The sequence below is a fragment of the Bos indicus x Bos taurus genome, chromosome 26, assembly GCF_003369695.1.
Source record: "Bos indicus x Bos taurus breed Angus x Brahman F1 hybrid chromosome 26, Bos_hybrid_MaternalHap_v2.0, whole genome shotgun sequence".
Lineage (NCBI taxonomy): Eukaryota > Metazoa > Chordata > Mammalia > Artiodactyla > Bovidae > Bos > Bos indicus x Bos taurus.
Genome location: NC_040101.1, coordinates 127,263 through 147,346, shown reverse-complemented (window position 1 = coordinate 147,346; position 20,084 = coordinate 127,263). Strand labels below are relative to the sequence as shown.

The following is a 20,084-nucleotide window of genomic DNA, read 5'->3' as shown; positions in this document are numbered from 1 at the left end:
GTGTATACGTATAACTGGATCACACACACAAAAAAGAATTCTACTTTGCCAGTTTTTCTAAATGTCCTGTGGACATCTAATAACAACATATGAGATACCAAATTTTAAATAGATTTCTGTAGGATATGATTAACATAAATTAATTAGATATAAATCTATTATATTTGAATTGTTAGTGACATTGAAAGGTTGTTGCAGAACCTTGAAAGATGCTGGGATTCTTGGCCTCCAGAGGAGAAGAATTCAATCTGGGGCCAGTGATGAGGCTTGATCGCTCAGAGCTTTTGTGTGATAAAGTTTTATTAAAGTTTAAAGTATAAAAGAGATAGAGACAGCTTCTTACATAGACATCAGAAGCGGGCAGAAATAGTGCCCCCTGCTAGTCTTTAGCCAGATGTTTCATAACTATTAGCAGGCTGCTAATTAGAGAAAGGAAATGTCTCAAAACTCAGAGACTGGCACCAGGCCCCTCACCCACAACATGCATTTTGAGATAACATTGGCACAAGGTGAGTTGTCCTGGGCCATAAAATGATTGACATGAATCTTGAAGAAAGGCAGGTTTCCAAGCAAATACAGTCTCATAAATTTCAGTTCAGTTCAGTCGCTCAGTCATGTCTGATTCTTTGCGACCCCATGGACTGCAGCACACCAAGCCTCCCTGTCCATCACCACCTCCTGGGGTTTACTAAAACTCATGTCTGTTGAGTCAGTGATGCCATCCAACCACCTCATCCTCTGTCATTTCCTTCTCCTCCTGCCTTCAATCTTTCTCAGTTTCAGGGTTGTTTCCTATGAGTCATTTCTTTGCATCTGGTGGCCTGCCGGGACCCAGCATATTGCATATTGAGTGCATATTGCATGTTGAGTGCAGCACTTTTCAGGATCTGGAATAGCTCAACTGGAATTCTATCACTGCCGGTAGCCAGCGTGAGGAGCTCCGCCCATGACAAAGGTCATGAGGAAGGAGGCTTGGCACACGCAAAGGCGGGATCGAGCCTCAGGAGTCCCCCTGGAAGTTTCTCGAGCATTTACACCCAAAACCAGAGTCTGCCTACTTTCTGCTTTGTGCTTTCACCTACACCTCTGACTTTACGGGGGCTGTCCCCCACTACCTCTCTCTGAAAAAAGAGTTAGCTTACAGCTCCAGTTAATAATTCCTGGGTGTGACAGTGTTTCAACCTACAAACTCCTTTGGAAATCCTCTAGCCTGCCTGAATAGGTTTTTCCGGCCACATGTGATTGTTCAGAGCCTCCCAACTGTGAGAGGCAGGAGATGTTCTAAACTGTCTAAACACAGATTCTTTTGAGTAGTTAAAAAGATTGATTAGAAATTGTATTGGTGAAGGGATTTTCACTTGTTGGGCCAATGTTTGCTGCTAAGTTTCCATATCCCTTACCTGCTGTGTCCCTGGCAGTGTATTGATTAATATAATTGGTGTAAGTAGTAGCTTTAATGTTTGTAACCTGGGACCCTTGAGTTAATTCTTTTTCTTGTTATAGCCCACCACACCTTTGCTCTGTAGGAATGCAACTTTATCTAATGCTTTTGGAGGGTGGCTCCTGACCAATCACCTTTAGAGAAAAATAAGTTTTCTGAAGAAAGGGTCTTAAAATGTTAACAGGCCTCCGGGCCAGAAGATGATGTAAATCACCTAAGCTTTTGCATATGGTAAGTTTGCAGGAAGAAAGCCTGGCTTGCTGCCTGACTCTACCCCTTCCCCCATTATCCTCTATGCATAACTTAAGGTATAAAAACTACTTTGGAAAATAAAGTGCGGGCCTTGTTCACTGAAATTTGGTCTCACCATGTCGTTCTTTCTCTTACCTTCTGGCTGAATTATTCAGCCTCTTTTCTCCACTGAATTTCCTCACTGAGCTATCCTTATTTCAGCCTCTTTTCTCCACTGAATTTCCTCACTGAGCTATCCTTATTTCAGCCTCTTTTCTCCACTGAATTTCCTCACTGAGCTATCCTTATTCTATTACTGTTTATATCCTTAATTAACGTTTAATTAAGCAGTTGTTTCCTGATCTTCGCCTACGCTGTCTCTCCTTCGAATACCCTGGATCAGCCGGGGCTGGTCCCCAGCAGTGGCCAAAGTACTGGAGTTTCAGCTTCAGTGTCAGTCCTTCCAATGAATATTCAGGACTGATCTCTTTTAGGATGGACTGGTTGGATCTCCTTGCAACCCAAGGGACTCTCAAGAGTCTTCTTCAACACCACAGTTCAAAAGCATCAATTCTTCCGCACTCAGCTTTCTTTATAGTCCAACTCTCATATCCATACATGACTACTGGAAAAACCATAGCCTTGACTAGATGGACCTTTGTTGGCAAAGTAATGTCTCTGCTTTTGAATATGCTATCTAGTTTAGTCATAACTTTTTTTCCCAAGAAATAAGCATCTTTTAATTTCACGGCTGCAATCACTATCTGCAGTGATTTTGGAGCCCCCCAAATAAAGTCAGCCACTGTTTTCACTGTTTCTCCATCTATTGGCCATGAAGTGATGGGACCAGATGCCATGATCTTAGTTTTCTGAATGTTGAGCTTTAAGCCAACCTTTTCAGTCTCCTGTTTCACTTTCATCAAGAGGCTCTTTAGTTCTTCACTTTCATCCATAAGGGTGGTGTCATCTGCATATCTGAGGTTATTGATATTTCTCCCGGCAATCTGGATTCCAGCCTGTGGTTCATCCAGCCCAGAGTTTCTCATGATGTACTCTGCATGTAAGTTAAATAAGCAGGGTGACAATATACAGCCTTGACGTACTCCTTTTCCTATTTGGAACCAGTCTATTGTTCCATGTCCAGTTCTAACTGTTGCTTCCTGACCTGCATACAGATTTCTCAAGAGGCAGTTCAGGTGGTCTGGTATTCCCATCTCTTGCAGAATTTTCCACAGTTCGTGGTGATCTACACAGTCAAAGGTTTTGGCATAGTCAATAAAGCAGAAATAGATGATTTTCTGGAACTCTCTTGCTTTTTTGAAGATCCAACAGATGTTGGCAATTTGGTCTCTGGTTCAATCAGTCTCATTAACATAGCTTAAGAGAACATTTGCGTGAGTAAAAAACATACTGGTTTGTGAAGTCTGTTCTGGGTCTTAGAAACGACCTGAAGACAGAATACATGGCTCATTGACGTGGTTGAAGACAAACATTTCCATAAGAAAATCGGTTACTTCAAGGTTTGAGAAAAGTTAAGTTCAGGTGGACCCAGGTGTTGTTATGGCAACACAGAATTTTAAGAGAAACCTCTTTTTAAATTTGTATAGAGACGAGGAAAAAAATCTAACATTAGTTTGTTTCCTCCTGCCACTTAAGAGAGAGATAAAAAATACCTGACACTCTGTCTCCTCCATTTGGAGACCCCTGGCCTTCCTGCCGGTTACCCTCTCAACATCATTCAAGATGCTCCTATTCTTATTTTTCCTGTGCTTGATAAAACATTCTCAGAGAAATGTTAATATGTTTCACTATGATTATGTACTTTTATTTTCCCTTGTATTTCTTCTTATTTTTGCTTTATGTATCTTTGTTTCTTTGTTGTTAAGGTGTGTAATGGTTTATGATGTCTATCTTCTTTGTGAATTGTACCTTTTATCATTAAAAATATTCATCTTTGTTTCATTTAAAATAAAGAAATAAATTTAAGAAAAAAGAAAAAACACATCAAAGACTTAAATTTAAAAGTTAAATCATAAAACTCTTAGGGAAAACATAGGGATAAATCTTCATGACCTTGACTTAGTGGTTTCTTAGAAATGACACCCAAAGGATAAACAACCAAGAAAAAAGGTGTATTGAGTTTCATCAAAATTAAAAGCTTTTATGCATCAAAGGACAATATCAAGAAAGTGAAAAGGTAACCTTTGGAATAGAAGAAAATATCTGAAAATTATATATCTAATAAGAGTTAAATGTCCAGAAAATGTAAAGAACTCTTACAACGTATCAATGAAAAGATAACCCCGTTCCAAGTTAGGTGGAAGACCTGAATAGACATTTCGCCAAAGAAGATGTGCTGATGGGCAACAAGAGCATGAAACTATGCTCAGCGTCGTCAGCCAGAGAGGAAATGCAAGGCCACAGGGAGACTCCACCGCACACGCACTGCGGGGGCACTAACAAGTGTCAGTGAGGAGACGGAGAAGTCAGAGCCCTCACACTCGGGAGGCAGACATGATGAAGGAGGAAACAGACAGAACAGGCTCCGTCTTGAAAGCAGGACTCCATCTTGGGCCGGACTGTGGACTTTGAGCTCCATGCCCAGTATGCATGGAAACGACATACCACCTGGAAAACCAGGCCCCCGGAAGGAAGAGCCCCAGGGCTCCTACCTAGACTCTCTGTTGCCTAAAAGAATACCCTAATTATCTGTGTAACTGAATAGAATCATAAATTCTATTATGCTTATTGGGTATGACCACAGGCCTATTGATAATTGTCCACTGTTAACTACCTAGGCTTAAGGCGTATGAATCACGGGTTAACTTTGATTGTATCTTTCTTTTCCTTTGTTCAGACTTGTTTCAGGGAATTTGGGGAGGTGGGTTTGGACACGTACACTTAAGGTATATAAAGTTTTCACAAAAACTGGTTGGGGTCCTTGGCTAAGAGTGTTAGGGGAAGCACACTGACTGAAACTGCCCACCCTGGCCAGGCTCTCTAGTAACTAACCCTAACCCTAACCCTAACCATTTGCATGAGTTGTTTTATGACAGGAGGTCCTGGTAAGGAATACGGAACTAAGAAGCCACCACCAAGCAGAAGAGTTCGGGAAAGGTCAAAAGGAGACACCGCGGGTCCGTCCACTTCCCAGAATCCCTCTCGCCGGCATCCATCTTGGCTGAGCCATGCGTGCGCCGCCAGGAAGGACTCTGAGTCAGAATGATCGCTCAGCCAAGATGGATGCCGGCGAGAGGGATTCTGGGAAGTGGACGGACCCGCGGTGTCTCCTTTTGACCTTTCCTGAACTCTTCGGATGGAGAAGGAAATGGCAACCCACTCCAGTGTTCTTGCCTGGGGAATCCCAGGGACAGGGAAGCCTGGTGGGCTGCCGTCTGTGGGGTCGCACAGAGTCGGACACGACTGAAGCGACTTAGCAGCAGCAGAACTCTTTCGAGGAGACTCTGCCTTGGGCCCGCCTGTGTAATGAACCGCGCTCCACTATCTGCGTTGTCCTTCTGAGTTTCTCAAAGTGCGGGGCTACAGCAATGTGAGCAGTGCAGCTGCTCTGGGAGGCAGTCCTCCAGCCTCAGAGGCCGCCTCAGGTCAGCCGTGACACAGCGGTTACATTCCTAGGTGCACACCCAGGAGAAGTGGAAATGTGCATTCATACAGTGACTTGTGCACAAACACCCCCAGCAGCATTATTCACAACACCCGGAAGACACCCGGAAGTGTCCATTAACTGACAGTTGGGAGGGGGGCCCATCCACCCAATGGAATGCTGCTCAGCCGTAAAAGGAAGACAGGCCTGGCACAGACACAGTAGGGATGATCCCTGAACACACGAAGCTCAACGACAGACGGGAAAGCTACGTGCTGCCTGATTCCATTTGTGAGAAACAGGCAGACTCGGCGAATCCGGGGGCAGAGGCCAGGCGAGTGGCGGGGCTGAGAGCAAGGAGAGGGGCTGGGGAGTGACGGCCAGTGGGCACGCGGTTTCCTTTCGGGGTGACAAAGTGTTCGGGAATTAAATGGTGCTGTGAATATACTAAAAGCCACTGCATTTTAGTTTCAGATGGCGAATTTTATGGTATGTTAATTATATCTTGGTAAATTTAATGTTGGGCTTCCCCAGTGGCTCACTGGTAAAGAATCCACCTTCAGTGCAGGAGACGCAGAAGATGGGGGTTCAATCCCTGGGTGCGAAGATCCCCTGGAGGAGGGCATGGCAACCCACTCCAGTATTCTTACCTGGAAAATCCTATGGACAGAGCCTGGCGGGCTACAATCCATGGGGTCGGAAAGAATCGGATACAACTGAAGTGACTGAACGAAGTGCAAACACAAATAATCTTATCTTTGAAAAATTCAACCTCGTATCAAAAGCAGCCTGTCTCTGGCTGTAGTTCACCTCTGCTCCTTCAGTCCCTGGGTCCACCTGCGATTCTTCCCCCGTCACATCTGGTGGATGTGGTCAGTTTCACTTGCAAAAGGGCCCTTCCTGCCATGACCCTGCCCAGCCCTGGCCAGGGCCCCTGCCTGCCCTCCTAGACCGTTTCCCTGCAGTCTCTCCCCTGCCAACCTGAGAGTGAGGGTCACACTGTTCATGTCCTCTCAGGCCCCCTGGGGCTCCTGTCCCCCGGGTGGAGGTCAGTCATCTCCGTGTGCCTTCTCCTGCCCCTGCCCTGCCCCAGCCCCAGGGCCCCCGGCTGCTGCAGGACCAGGCAAGGTTCTCCCACCCCAGGGCCTTTGACACCGGCTCCCTCTGCTCCAGAAGCTTTTCCCTATGACACTCTCCAGCTCCGTTCTTCAGGTCCTTATTACCGAGTCTTCCCTGACCACTCGACTTAGGGTGGCAGCCTCCCTGGGTCTCCTGAAGCCCCCTCCCACTGGTGCAGTGCCCACTCCTAGCGTCCCTGCCTGGACACGTGCTGTCTCCCCTGTGCCCCCACTGTCAGCCTGCACCCGCCGCCGCGCCACCTGGGCTGAGGAATGCCCACTTCAGGTAACTCGCTGGGCACGGAGCTGCCTTTCCAGGTTGTGGCTTGGTGTTGTCCTGGGCACAGGGACCTCGCCCACCTGCACCCTAATGGTGCCAGGCACCCAGAGCTGCACACTTCCCAGTGACCGGGGCAGCCCCTGAGGCCTGTGCAGCCACACCTTCTGCCCAGAGGCATGCTTGTCCAGATGGAGGCACCGCCCGGGGCCGCCCTCCTTGCTCGTACAGGGTAACGGGGGTGTGCGGGGCTGTGCAGCCCAGTGGCTGCCTGTGTGTGCAGCATCACAGGTGCAGCCACTGATGAGTTCTGGGCCCTCATTGGCCCCTTCACCCCAGCCTCTGCCTGTACTGCAGCGGCCCAGCCCCGGGGCGTTCACTTTGGCAGCTGGGCAGGTGGCTCCATGAGGCTCCTTCTCTGCCTCCTGGGCCTTGGGCCCCTTGTGCTCATCCTCCAGGCTGCTCCCCCAGGTGAGTGTCTTGCTCCTGCTCCAGGGGCAGCGCAGATGGGCTGACTTGGGAAGGGTGGGCCTTGCTCGGCCCTGGGTATGGCTGGAATGGGCTCCCATGCCCTGTGCCAGGGGTCCAGCCTCAGTTCTGACATTCGTGACTAATCATGATTCCTGAGATGTTTTACAGTGTAGAATGATTTAAAAATACAGTTTGTTGGTAAAAATACCACCGTGGGTGCTTTGTCTGGGATCTCCTCCAACACTGTCCATCTCACCACCTCCCGTTCCCCACTTTGCCCATCGCCCCCACGCACACCCTGCCACCCCCACGAAGCTTCCAGCATCTGGTCCAAGGGGCTCAGGAGCTCCCCTCCTCCCTCTGTGCAGGGGCCTGGAGCCATGGAGGGTCTGCGAGGTGGGGAGGGGGTCGGGTTTAGCTTTGCTTCCCTCCGTTCCTAACCTTTCTCTCTTGGCCTCTCTGGTCTCCCAGGAGCCCTTCAGTCTTCCTTCTCTGAGTCTCAGACTGATAGCCAGTCTCCTCTCATGTCAAGGAAATCCCCTAAGGCCTCCACGGTGCCAAGCGGTGGCCCCAGCCGGCTTTGCCCTGACCCCACATCCTGACCTGGCTGACTCTCCCTGCCCTTCTCTGGGCTGGGACTGCGGGGGGGATGCTCCTGTTCATAGAGGTGTCCTGCATAAGCTGTGTGTCCCAGCCCTGTCTTCCGGCTGCGGCCTTGTTAGGAAACACACAGGTGCCCTGACACGCCACCCGGGAGAGGCGGGCATTCCTCCAGCTGTCGCCACTGCCGGGCCTTCCTCTCACCGGAGCCAGGGTGGGGCTGGCCCTCACTCTGACCTTGCTGCAGATGGGTTCTGGCCACACGGCTGCCCTGGTCAGGCAGTGAACCCCTTGGGAGGGATTGTATCCTCTGAGTCAGGACAGGGACAGAGGGGATTCTGAATCCTCTCAAGTGTGCAGGCGATTGTGCATACATGTGTGTGAGTGTGCGAGTGTGCACCTGCCATCTCTGGAGAGCTGGGTGAAGGAGCATGAGCAGGTTTTTGGTGGCCTTGATGGGCAGGCAGGGAGGATGGGCCCTCTGCCCTGGGGGCAGTGTAGACAGTGCTGTGCCCTGCTCTGGCCCCTTGCTGCTGGTCCCTCCCACACCTGGGGTCTCTGGATGCTCACCTACCTGCTCCCTCTCCCTGACCCTCACCTGGGCCTGAGCACCATCCCACAAGCCAACCCAGCCTGCCCTCATGAGGTCCCCGTGCTTCCCCAGCCACCTCGAGCCATGTCCTGCCTTTTTCCAGGAGGATCAGGAACCATGAGTCCCTCCCCTCTCCTGCTAGGAAAGCCCTGGGAGGGTGGTCACGGTGGCCTGGTCCTCGCCTGCCCCGTGGTGGGCTCTCAGAGCCCCCTTGTCCTCTGGGGGTGGAGGTGGCAGCCTTGAGGTTTGGAAAGAAGGGCCTGGATGCTGCTTCAGAGGCCCAAGGCCCCAGGGATCCAGACCGAGTTGGGGCAGATGCCCTGGGGCTCCTTCTGCAGCACCTTCATGATGAAGATGCAGGCATCGGGGGTGGGGAGGAGGACCCCAGCATGGCCAGCCCGGAGGCCCCGAAACAGTCAGTGCTGCTGGGGGTGTTAGGAGCTCACTCAGAACAGGTTTGTACTTTTCCCATGAAAGGACCGTGGGCCTCTGGGGGCCTGTTTCTGGGCTCCTGGAAAAACCCCTCTGGTCTGGGGTCAGAGTCTGCATGGCGCTCTTTGACCGGAGTCTGCATCTCCCACAGGAGCAGCCCCTGAGGAGCAGCTGACCATCTTCCTTCACATCAGCCGCTGCAACGGGATCCTGCTGCTCCGCCACCAGGGCCAGCTGGGTACCGCATGCACAGACACCTGGGGCTTCCCGGAGGCCGCGGTGGTCTGCAGGGAGCTGGACTGTGGGGCCCCCTTGGGTGCCCCCAAGGGGGTCCCGGGCCCTGAGATCATGGCTCAGACCTGGCTGCACGGCCTGACCTGCCAGGGCAACGAGTCCTCCATCCAGGAGTGCGCTCTGGGTGCCTGGGGCCCTCGGCCCTGTCCGCACGACTGGGTGCCAGCTGTGATGTGCATGGGTAAGGGCTGCCCCTGCCCCCCATTTCCTCTGATGCCCGCACTGGGGCCTGTGCTGGACCTGGGAATAAGAGGTGACCCTGCAGTCCTGCTCCCACTGGGCAGGGAAGGGGCCCCACCAGCCATGGGTGCGCAGCTATCACAGAAGCACAGGAAGGGCCTGTGGCCTGGGGACCGGGCTCAGAAGCGTCCCAGTGCTCTGAGCAGTGTCCATATGGGCAAGTCGCATCTATGTGGCCCTCAGGCTGATGACTCGAGAGTGGCGATGAGATTCCCGCTCCACAGGTCGGGGAGTCAGGGAGATGCTAGTCCAGCCTGGCTGGTGGAGGGGCGCTCAGAGGCACCCAAAGTTTCAGCAGGGAACCGAGCCTGACACTCTCAGCAGGCAAGCGATTCTCGCCAAACTCCCGACCCCTCGGGGAGTGGGAAGGCTGGGTCTTGGTTGAGTGGTGGTTACACGCGGACGCATTTGCCTATACTCATCAAGCTGTAAGCTCGGAACGTGTGTGTGGAGGAAGACCCGCACGGGGGGGTGGGGGTGGGCTGCAAGGAATTGCATGCAGACCTGGCAGCACTTCCAAGAAGGCTCAGTCAGGGCTGTGGGGTCAGGGATGGGGCTGGGAGTGCCGACTTTCAGAAAAGAGGAATAATCAACAGGAAGTGGGGGTGGGTGCTGGACGAGGGGGGCTGGGGGGCACGGGAGTGAGGGGCAGGGGTCAGAGCATGGTGGTGGGGTTCTCTGTGCCCAAGGCTGAGGTGGGACTGGGATCCTGGACAAGGTGGGGGTCGGGAGTGGCAAGTGGAGTTTATTGGGTGGGGGAGGTGAGCGTCCTGTCCTCCTCTGGTAGAATGTTCGGGGTGGGTGGGGGTGGCAGGGCAGGGGTGGGTGCTGGAAGGCCGGTGCAGGATCTCAGAGGCGAAGCCAGGACTCCCGGGGACTGTTCTGGACACAAAGTGGAGGAGCCAGGCAGGGGGGCCTGGGAGCTCGGCCGTGAGAAACAGGGAGAACCCAGTCCCCAAGGAGCAGGCAGGACCCTGCAGCCTGAGAGGTGAGCCTGCAAGGCTGGTGGCATGGCTGCCTTTCTTCTCTGACACTCACTCCTGCTTTGCAGGGGGTCTGGAGGTGGTGATAAAGCTGGTGGGTGGAAGGAGCCCCTGTGCTGGCGTCCCGGGGCTGCAGCACTCCAACCAGACACTCACCTCCTGTGACCCGCAGTCCCTCGAGGCTGGCACCGTCCTCTGCAAGGAGCTGGGGTGTGGCTCGATGCTGCAGGCCCCCAGCCCCCTGCCAGAGACAGAAGGTCCCAGAAAGGGGCAGCAGTTTGTTGGCTGTGAGGGCTCTGAGCCAACCGTCCTGAACTGCAAGATCGACTGGGCAAACTTCAAGCCTTGTGTCTCGAATGATGAGGTGATCTGCTCGGGTAAGAAGGCCGCTCTCCCATCCTTTAGAGCCCTGTGACCCTTTAGATCCGGCGTCCACGGCCTAACCCCAGTTGACCTGGGGCTGCCCGTAACTTTTGAGGTTCTTGGTCTCTGTGTCCCCTTGTGGGGTTAGCTGGGTGACCTCTCAATGAAGAACTGGTGCCCAATGTTTCATGATTTTAGGAATGCTTCCTGGAGGCCAGGGGAGGAAGAGGACTCTCCCCAGAAATGCCACGGTCCTCCTCCTTGGATTAGGCCTTTCCAGGGTTCTCTAACAGAGGTAGTAGTACTTTCTTCTGAGAGGCTCCTGAGCCATGTAAGTGGTCGCTCTCCTGCTGCACACACACGCTTGAAGGCCTTGCCATCAAAGAATCAGTGCAGGATGGAATTTTGAAAGTGCGTTTCGTGTCTAAAGGAAGAGCTGGATGGTTTAGGGTGCTGCTTTGGGAGGTGAGGTGGGGTGGGAGGAGGCTGGCCTGTGCCCAACCTTGATCTCAGGCGATGGCCCAGGCCCTGCTTGTTCGTGACAGAAGCTCAGCCCCAGTGACCTCAATAAAGAAAGGGGCGGGAGGGATGAGAAAGCACGCCCAGGCTCACCCACGGGGCACAGTGAATGCTGAGGCGTGGCAGGTCTGTGCTCATGGACCTTGGCATCCAGAGCCTCAGCCACAGGAGCAGCAGGAGGAGTAGGTGCAGGGCAGCCGGCTGGTGCCTTTCTCTGCCCTTCTCTCCAGGAGGCGCAACAGTGACCAGCATTGTGGTGCTCAGGGATCACTGTCTCCGGGGGATCACTGTCTCCGGGGGATCACTGTCTCTGGGGGTCCACTGGGCCCTTCATGGGGAGAATCCATCAGAACCTTTAGGGGATTTTTCAACACCCCCCCGCATGAGGAGGGTGCAGCCAGCTTTGAGAATCTCTGGGCTAACTTCAACTGTAATTGGGGCTTATTGGAAACACACCAGACAGCTTCAGAGTTCACTCAACTGCCTGAGCCAACAAAACAGCGCAGGGCTCCCTGGTCTGGATGGGACGAGAAGCTGGCAGCCCAGGTCCCACGCTCCTCGGGAGGCCTACTGGGTGTACCCGTCTCCACCTGCCACCTCAGGGTCACAGGCACTTGCCACCACGCAGTGCTTAGAGGCAGCCTGGCTGTGGGGGGAGGAACACGAACACGGCCGTCTAGGAGGGCCAGGCACAACTGCTCTGTGACCACTGCGGACCAACGCTGTGGCAAGTGAGGGGCTCCAACGGCCGCAGGAAGTTGTAAGAGGGACTGGATGCAAGAAGAGACCACTGTGGGTGTGCGGAGCCCCGGGGGGTCCCTGGGTGGGAGGGAGTACCGATGAACACACTGAGGAGGGAAGGATGGTGTGAACTCTCTGTGCCTACAGGACACATGGAGGCCCGGCTGGTGGGTGGCGAGCACTCCTGTGCTGGGTGCCTGGAGGTGAGGCGTGGCCTGACCTGGGGCACCGTCTGTGACGCTGACCTGGACCTGGCCACTGCCCACGTGGTGTGCCGGGAGCTGCAGTGCGGCGCGGCCGTGTCCACACCCCAGGGCGCCCACTTCGGCCAGGGCCCGGGGCTCGTGTGGGCCGAGGCCTTCCGCTGTGCGGGCAACGAGTCCCTGCTGTTCCACTGCCCTCGGGAGCCGGGGCACCGGTGTGGGCACGGCCAGGATGCGGGGCTCAGGTGCTCAGGTGAGGCCACGGGGGCGGGTGGTCCGAGGCTGGGCCCTGCCCCCTCCCTGCCAGGCCCCTCTGTGCCGCCCCCACCCTCTCGGGGTGCGTCTGGCCCAGCTCCAAGGGGCCTCCGCCAGGAGGTGAGCCCTTCCCCTTGAGGAAGTGCTGCTTCGGGGGGCTGCTGGCAGGAAGGAGAGGGAGCAGGCTTTGGGGACAGAGGGATGTGACCCCAAGGCCGGCACAGAGTCCTGCACACATGTGTGTGCTGGCGCTGCCGCGGAGGCGGGTGGGGAGCTGGCAGAGAAGGGGCCCCGGGAGCCCCACCCCGGGTGTGAAGGGAAGAAACAGCAGGGCCCGCGGGGGCAGCGACGCCGACACCCCTCCCCCTGCAGAGTTCCGGCTGGTCAACGGCAGCAGCGCCTGTGAGGGGCGCGTGGAGCTCCAGGTCCAGGGGGCCTGGGCGCCCCTCTGCGCGGCCCACTGGGACTTGGCAGACGCCACGGTCCTCTGCCACCAGCTGGACTGTGGGAACGCGGTGGCCACACCCCCGGGGGGTCACTTTGGGGGCGGGGCCTCCGCGCCCTGGCCGGACGAGGTGCACTGCGTGGGGACGGAGCCCTACCTGTGGAGCTGCGCCGTGAGCACCCTGGGGGCGCCCGCCTGTGGCCCCGGCGACGCAGCCGCCGCCGTCTGCTCAGGTGGGTCAGCACGAGCGCGGCCGGAGGGGAGGCCGGGAGCGCACAGGGCTGCGCCGGGAGGCGGCGTCCTCGGCCCGGGACGGGCCGGGTGCCACCCGCCGGCGCGCCGCCCTGCAGTGTCCCGCACCCCGCCCCCAGGTCTCCCCGACGCCCTGCGGCTGAGGGACGGACAGAGCCGCTGCGATGGCCGCGTGGAGGTGTCCCTGGACGGGGTGTGGGGCCGCGTCCTGGACGAGGCCTGGGACCTGCGCGGCGCGGCCGTCGTGTGCAGGCAGCTGGGCTGCGGAGCGGCGGAGCGAGCGTACGAGGCGGCGGCGCCCGCGCGCGGGGCGGTGCCCCTGGGGCTGAGCCGCGTGCGCTGTGCGGGCACCGAGCCCCGCCTGACGCGGTGCAACGTGTCGGCGGCCGCGCTGGTGTCCGCGGGGGCGTCGCGGGACGCGGGCGTCGCGTGCTCGGGTGAGTGCGGGCCCAGCCCCCAGGACCCCCTCCCGGGCCCCGCGCCCTGACTCGGCCTCTCCCTCGGCAGGGAGCCTCCAGGTGCGCCTGGCCGCGGGGCCGGGCCGCTGTGCGGGGCGCGTGGAGCTGCTCCACGCGGGCGAGTGGGGCACCGTGTGTGACGACGGCTGGGACCTGCGGGACGCCCAGGTGGTGTGCCGGCAGCTGGGCTGCGGGCACGCGCTCGGCGCCCCGGGGGCCGCGCACTTCGGGGCCGGGGCCGGGCGCATCTGGATGGACGAGCTGGCCTGTGAGGGCCACGAGGCCGCGCTGTGGCGGTGCCCGTCGAGGGGCTGGGGCCGACACGACTGCGGCCACAAGGAGGACGCCGGTGCCCTCTGCTCAGGTGGGTGCTGAGACCCGAGTGCCGTCCCAGGGCCGCTCCTTGGCACTCATCTGGTGGGGGTGGGGGCTCTGCTCGTTCGTCCTGCTTCCGGGGAGAGGGTGTCTAGGCGCTGTCCACTTCACACTTCGCTCGTGGCCGTTCTGGTCTTTCTGTCCTTGGAGGCAGGTTTAACTTCCACTGTGTTTTCAGCTTGCAGCTCTTCCTTCCTCTGTGCTCGGGGCTCCTCAGGCAGCTGCTGGTTCTCGCTGGCGGACAGGCCTCTGCAGGGGGCTGGCTGTTGGCAGGGGTGGGGACTCTGCTGTCCCGATTCCGCCTGGCAGCAGCGGGGTTCCCAGGGGAGATCAGAGGCAGGCAGGCGCTCATGAGGCCCAGGCGTGGAGCGGGCACCGGTCACCCTCACCCCGTGCGTTTGGCTGGCGGAAGGTCAGAGGTCAGCCCAGACCCAGGGCTGGGAGTACACTCGGTGAGGGGCGGGGCCGGGCGGGGGTCTGAGTGGCCGCTTTTATTCTGTCACAGGTGTAATTCCTGCCATTTATTTTCTAAGCTTAGTTTACTTCGTTACGGTCCCGTCAGATGCAATTCATGCCTCAATGCCTCGGTTTATCCCCATGTGTGTATTTTGATGTATTGCGGGCCCTTTTGACTTACTTTTAGAGGGCTGTGTCCTACTCCACTATGTGGTCATATGATAGTCGGCTTAACACACCCCTTGTTCCTGGGCTTTCGCCGCCCCAGGGTGACAAGACACTACTTGGGCGCTGACCAGCCAGGGCCAGTGACACACTCGGAGATCGGGCTAGTTCCTTTTTTGTTGTTGAATTTTTACAGTTGTTTAAAAGGGTTATTCTGTATGTGAGTGATTTCCAGGGACAGGTTTCTACAGTCAGTGGAGTTACTAGGGATTGCAGTGTTAGAGCTGGGGCTTAAATTGGCTCCCTGTGGGCAGCTGCTCCCGTCTTTGGGTGGGGGTGGATGGGGATGTGGGGTGGATGTGAGCTGGATGTCAGATGCCCTAGCTTGGCATGGGTCTTGGTGCTGGGAGCCCCTGGTTTTGGCCTCCTCCTTCAGAGACTGTCTGACCCGAGTGGCTTGTCTTCCAGAGTCAGTGGCCCTGAGGCTGCGAGGTGGCGCCGGGCCCTGTGCTGGGTGGTTGGACGTGTTCCACAACGGAACGTGGGGGGCCGTGTGCAGTAACGCCCTGAAGGACGCCTCCTTGTCCATCATCTGCCAGCAGCTGGGCTGTGGGGAGCGGGGCTGGCTGGAGAACAGGCCGGGGCACACTAGCCTGGGCACCTCCTGGGTGGACAACATCCAGTGCCGCCGGCTGCGGAGCTCCACGCTGTGGCAGTGCCCCTCAGCCCCCTGGCACCCGCACTCTTGCACCCGTGGAGAGGAGGTCTGGATCACCTGTGCAGGTAGGCCCTGCCACCTACTGCAGGTGGGCAGACTCTGGGGGCCCTCGAGGCAGCTTCAGTGTCCTGACAGGTCATCCACAGAGGCTGCCATTCACCCATGTCTGGGGGTGGTGGGCTCACTGGGCTCCACAGGTTCCCTTCTGAGGCTTCTCTGAGCATTTACACCTGGTGAACCGCTATTTAAATCCAACAGGATCGTCAGGGACAGCGACGCAGGATTCCGGGGAGGCCCTCAATTGCTCCTCAATGGGCAGCTGCCCAGGTACCCCTCTCCCCCCGCAACCGGCTCCCCATCCTCTCCCGTCCGGGTCCTGCCCCCCGGTGACCACAGGCCCCTCTTGCAGAGGAGGGCGAGCTGCGCGTGCGCGGGGGTGAGGACCGCTGCTCGGGCCGTGTGGAGCTCTGGCACGCTGGCTCCTGGGGCACCGTGTGTGATGACTCCTGGGACCTGGCGGACGCCGAGGTCGTGTGCCGGCAGCTGGGGTGCGGCCGGGCTGTGGACGCCGTGGCGGGGGCTGCCTTTGGACCAGGCTCGGGGCCCGTGTGGCTGGATGAGGTGGGGTGCCGGGGCAGCGAGGCCTCCCTGTGGGGCTGCCCGGCGCAGCCGTGGGGCCGCGGAGACTGTGGGCATAAGGAGGACGCGGGTGTGCGCTGTGCAGGTGAGTGGTCCAGCGGGGTCCGGCTGCCCCTCCAGGGGTGAGTGATCTGGGGGTGCTCTGTCTGCCCCCTCCATGGGGTGAGCAGACAGGTGGGAGGGATGGGAACCAGTTGAGGACAGGGGGACCTGGTGGGTGGGAGTGTCCTACCCAGGCGGGACTGTTACCGGGGCCGGCGATCCTTCCCACTGCTCTGCTCCCCTGTTCCAAGGAAGCTTCCAAGTGGCTGTGAGGAGTACTGGGGTCTCTGTGGCACAAGAGTCCCACAGTGCAGGGCTTGGGAACTCACCAGGCCCTTTTCCTGCAGCCTTTCCTGACCAGGAGGTGTGGCACACATGGGGTCTGTTTGATATACTTGTGAGTGTGTGAGTGTGATGGGTGGAGCTGTGAATGTGTGAGCGCTGTGTGCCCATGTCCATGTGTAAATTGTGTGTGTGTGTGTATGCGTGTGTGTGCTGGATTCTTGAGCTGCCAACCATGTGGCCTGGTTGGTCCGTGTCCCGTGGGGGCATCCCCAACTTGCTCTGGGTATAAAGGCGGCCGTGCAGGAACCCTGGGGCTCCAGTGGGTGGGGAACTCCACTAGGTCCAGGGCTCAGGACTTTGCAAACCCGAGCGCTGGCAGGTGGGCTCCTGGTGCCGCTGGGCAGCTCAGGACCGACTCAGGCAGGGGCTGCAGCCCCGCTGTCGTCATGCCCCTCCTGTCCTTGCTGGAATGTGGCTGCAGCCCACCTTCGAGAGGTCCCCTCTGCCCATCCTCAGAGTGGTCTTGCTGGGGCAACACCAGGATCTCAGAGGCCCAAGGACAGATGGGCTGCCCCATCTGCCCTCACCTGGAGGCCTGTGTGACTCCCTGAGGACGGGGGAGGAGTGGCTTAGGAAAGCCTGATCTCAAAGAGGGTCTGGCCAGAGCCGGCCCTGGCTGGACACCTTCCTCAGTCTCTTAGCTGGTCTTCCCACCTTCAGCCCTCCCCTGAAGCGCACCCTCAGGGCCCGTGTGGGGTCATGCCCTGTTGCTCTATGGCTCTTCTGCTGGAGCTGGGCTGATGTCCAGGGATCAGCCTGCCTTTCTGGACGTCCTGGCGTTGACCCAGGGCCTGTGCTCCATCTTGGCACAAACCTTTCTCCAACCCCAGCAGAGCCAGCTGCACCTCACCTTTGCTTCAGAGTGATCTGTAGAGTTTTCACGCCAGTCACACACGTGCACACACACCCCTACAACATACACGCACACAACCCCCCACAACATATACACACATGCAACCCCCCCAACATATACACATGTGCACACACACTCCCACAACATACATACATGCACCCCACACAACATATACACATGCACACATACTCCCACAACACACACAAGCACACACACCCCTACAACATACACACGCATGCACACACACACACCCTCACAACACACACACAGGCCCACACACCCCTGCAACATACACGTATATGCACACACACCTCCAAAACATATGCAAACATGCAACCCCCACAACATACACATGTGCACCCCAACATACACACATGTGCACACACACCCCCACAACATACACACACACACACACACCCTCACAACATACACATATGTGCACACACACTTCCACAACATATGCAAACATGCACACCCCCACAAGATACACAAGTGCACCCTCAACATATACACATGTGCACACACACCCCCACAACATACACACATGCACACACACCTCCACAACACACACACACACACACACACCCTCACAACATACACATATGTGCACACACACTCCCACAACATATACATACATGTACACCCCCACAACATATGGACATACACACACACCCCACAACATATACACACCTGCACACACACCCCCACAGCATACACATGCACACACACCCTCACAGCATATACACATGTGCACACACACCCCCAGAACATATGCACACATGCACACACCCCCAAACATATATACATGTTCACACACACACACCCACAGCATGCACAAATGCACACACCCCCTCACATTTACACACATGCACACACCCCCTACATTACACATGTGCACCCCCCAAGATACACACACATGCACACCCCCACAACATATACACACATGCACACACACACCCACAACATATACACACGCACACACACCTCTACGCTGCTCTCCCAAGGGCATCACTGCTGCCTGGCAGAGTCCCCTGAGCTCCCCCCAGGCAGGCCCTCACAGCTCTGTGCCTCTCACACCCAGGGCTTCACCCACAGCATGAACACAGGAGGGCCTTCAGTTGAACACCACACTGAGCATGCTTCTCCCCTCTGAGCATCTCCCTGCAGGACCTGTGGAGCCCAGCCAGGCACCCCTGCCAGCATCACAGGGGACCCTGCCTACCATCATGGCCATCATCATCCTGGGGTCACTGCATGGCCTTGTCTTCAGTGGGCTGGTGGCTAGGATTCTACTTGGGAAGCTGCGGGGCAGGGGTAAGTGTCCTGGGAATTCAAGTGTCCTGGCCCTTAGGAGTGCGCTGGGGATCCAGGCCAGTGAGAAAGGAGACCCAGTGGAGAAAGCAGGAGATGGACACACATGTGCCCCACACAGCGTGGGGGGCAGGGGGAGGGTGTGGAGCTGCTTCAGTAATCCCAGAGGTTCATGTGCTTGCTGACCAGGGCTTCACCCCTGAGGTCTGGAGCCAGTAACTCTCTGCCGTAGGCATCCTGGGTGCTGTGGGGTGCTGAGCAGCACCTTCCCCCCATGCTGTGACAACTGGAAGTGTCTCCAGACACGACCAGCTGTCTACTGGGGGCAAAGCTGCCTGGGTTGAGAACTCCAGGATCAGAGGCAGGTTTGATAGGATGAGGAGCGTTCTTCCAAACCAGCACCAGCCTGTAGGATCTGACAAATGAAGTTTCCTTATTTATGAATTTATTTGTGTAAAAAGTCTTAAAATATAAAGATATTAACTCCTTAGTACTTATACATATAATGAGTCATCTATAGAGAAGAATACTACATAGGAAAAATAAATTTCAGCAAAATTGTAGCGTGGGGAAGGTTTTGCTAACCTGAGTGGTGACTCAGCTCACTCAGTAATTATGACTCTTGTCCACCTGTCTGTGGCAAGTCTTCTTGTGTTGCACTTACACTCTATTCACTGATGATTTCACTCATCTAAAATTGTTCACTTTTGAGATTTTCTGTGGCAGCATTGGAGGATGAGTCAGGCAGTTTTGTTATACTTCAAGTATTTGCATCCTTGTGATAGGAATTCTCCTTTGTGTTATCACCTGTTATGCTTATCCTTGTTCATTTCATGAATTTCCATTTACGTGTAGTTTCAGGAACAGTATTCATTATAGAGAATGGCCTGACTATTGTGTTAGGAGGCCAGGGGGCTAGAGGTGATTTGAAGCCTCCTGTTAGCAGCTGTAAGGGTTCAGTTGGACACAGCCCCTCAGGACGTGTCCCTGTCTCTCAGGTTCTGACAGGGGGTGCACATGGGTGTGATGTCTCAGCCCCTATTCAGTACATTAGCAGAATCAGAGCACCCTGGGTTCAACCAGAGATGCATTAAACTAAGGGTGTGGGGTTGAGTCCCAGCCCAGCCCCACCAGAGCCCTGTGGCTCCCTCACCCTCACGGAGCCATGGTAGAGTTAGGTCAGCCCGTGTTCACACGCGCAGGCGATCAGTGTGAGGTGTTATTACGGGCCCTTCACTGTAACCACCGATAGCTCTAACATGATCACGGTGCCAGTTTTCACCATCCTTTGTAATTAACCGACAGTCTCAGGAAGAGATTCTCAGAATGTGATTATTTGGAACTTGCATGGTAGTGCTGTCCTGGACACTTTCAGAGACTTATCAAGAAGTAGGTAAATGCTTAGAAAGGAAATTGTTACTTAATCACTGACCTTACAAGTTGTCCAGCAAGTTAATAAAAATATAACCATCAGCACTGGGAATCCTCTTACATTTAAGGACAGAAGGATGGAGGCAGGCAAATTCCTGTTGCAAATCTTCCAATATCTGAAGCAAGAGGTAGTTTTATTTATTGCTGTCTGGATTTAGGCTGATGCTCCCAAAGACAAGCAGTGGATGGCATGTTGGTTGTGCAAGCCCCCTGCCGTGGATCTGACCTGG

General features: G+C 56.0%; 1 protein-coding gene across 1 annotated transcript; it reads left to right on the top strand.

Annotated features, from left to right (window-relative positions):
* The first annotated feature begins 7,522 nt into the window (after nt 1-7,522).
* On the top strand, nt 7,523-16,002 carry LOC113884158 (scavenger receptor cysteine-rich domain-containing protein SCART1-like). The gene is made up of 11 exons (XM_027528385.1): nt 7,523-7,538; nt 8,539-8,703; nt 8,918-9,241; nt 10,352-10,660; nt 12,054-12,380; nt 12,737-13,042; nt 13,181-13,498; nt 13,569-13,883; nt 14,984-15,298; nt 15,492-15,560; nt 15,643-16,002. Exons 1-11 carry the CDS (start codon nt 7,523-7,525, stop codon nt 15,996-15,998), a joined length of 2,820 nt encoding a protein of 939 aa, XP_027384186.1. The 3' UTR covers nt 15,999-16,002.
* Nucleotides 16,003-20,084: the final 4,082 nt, after the last annotated feature.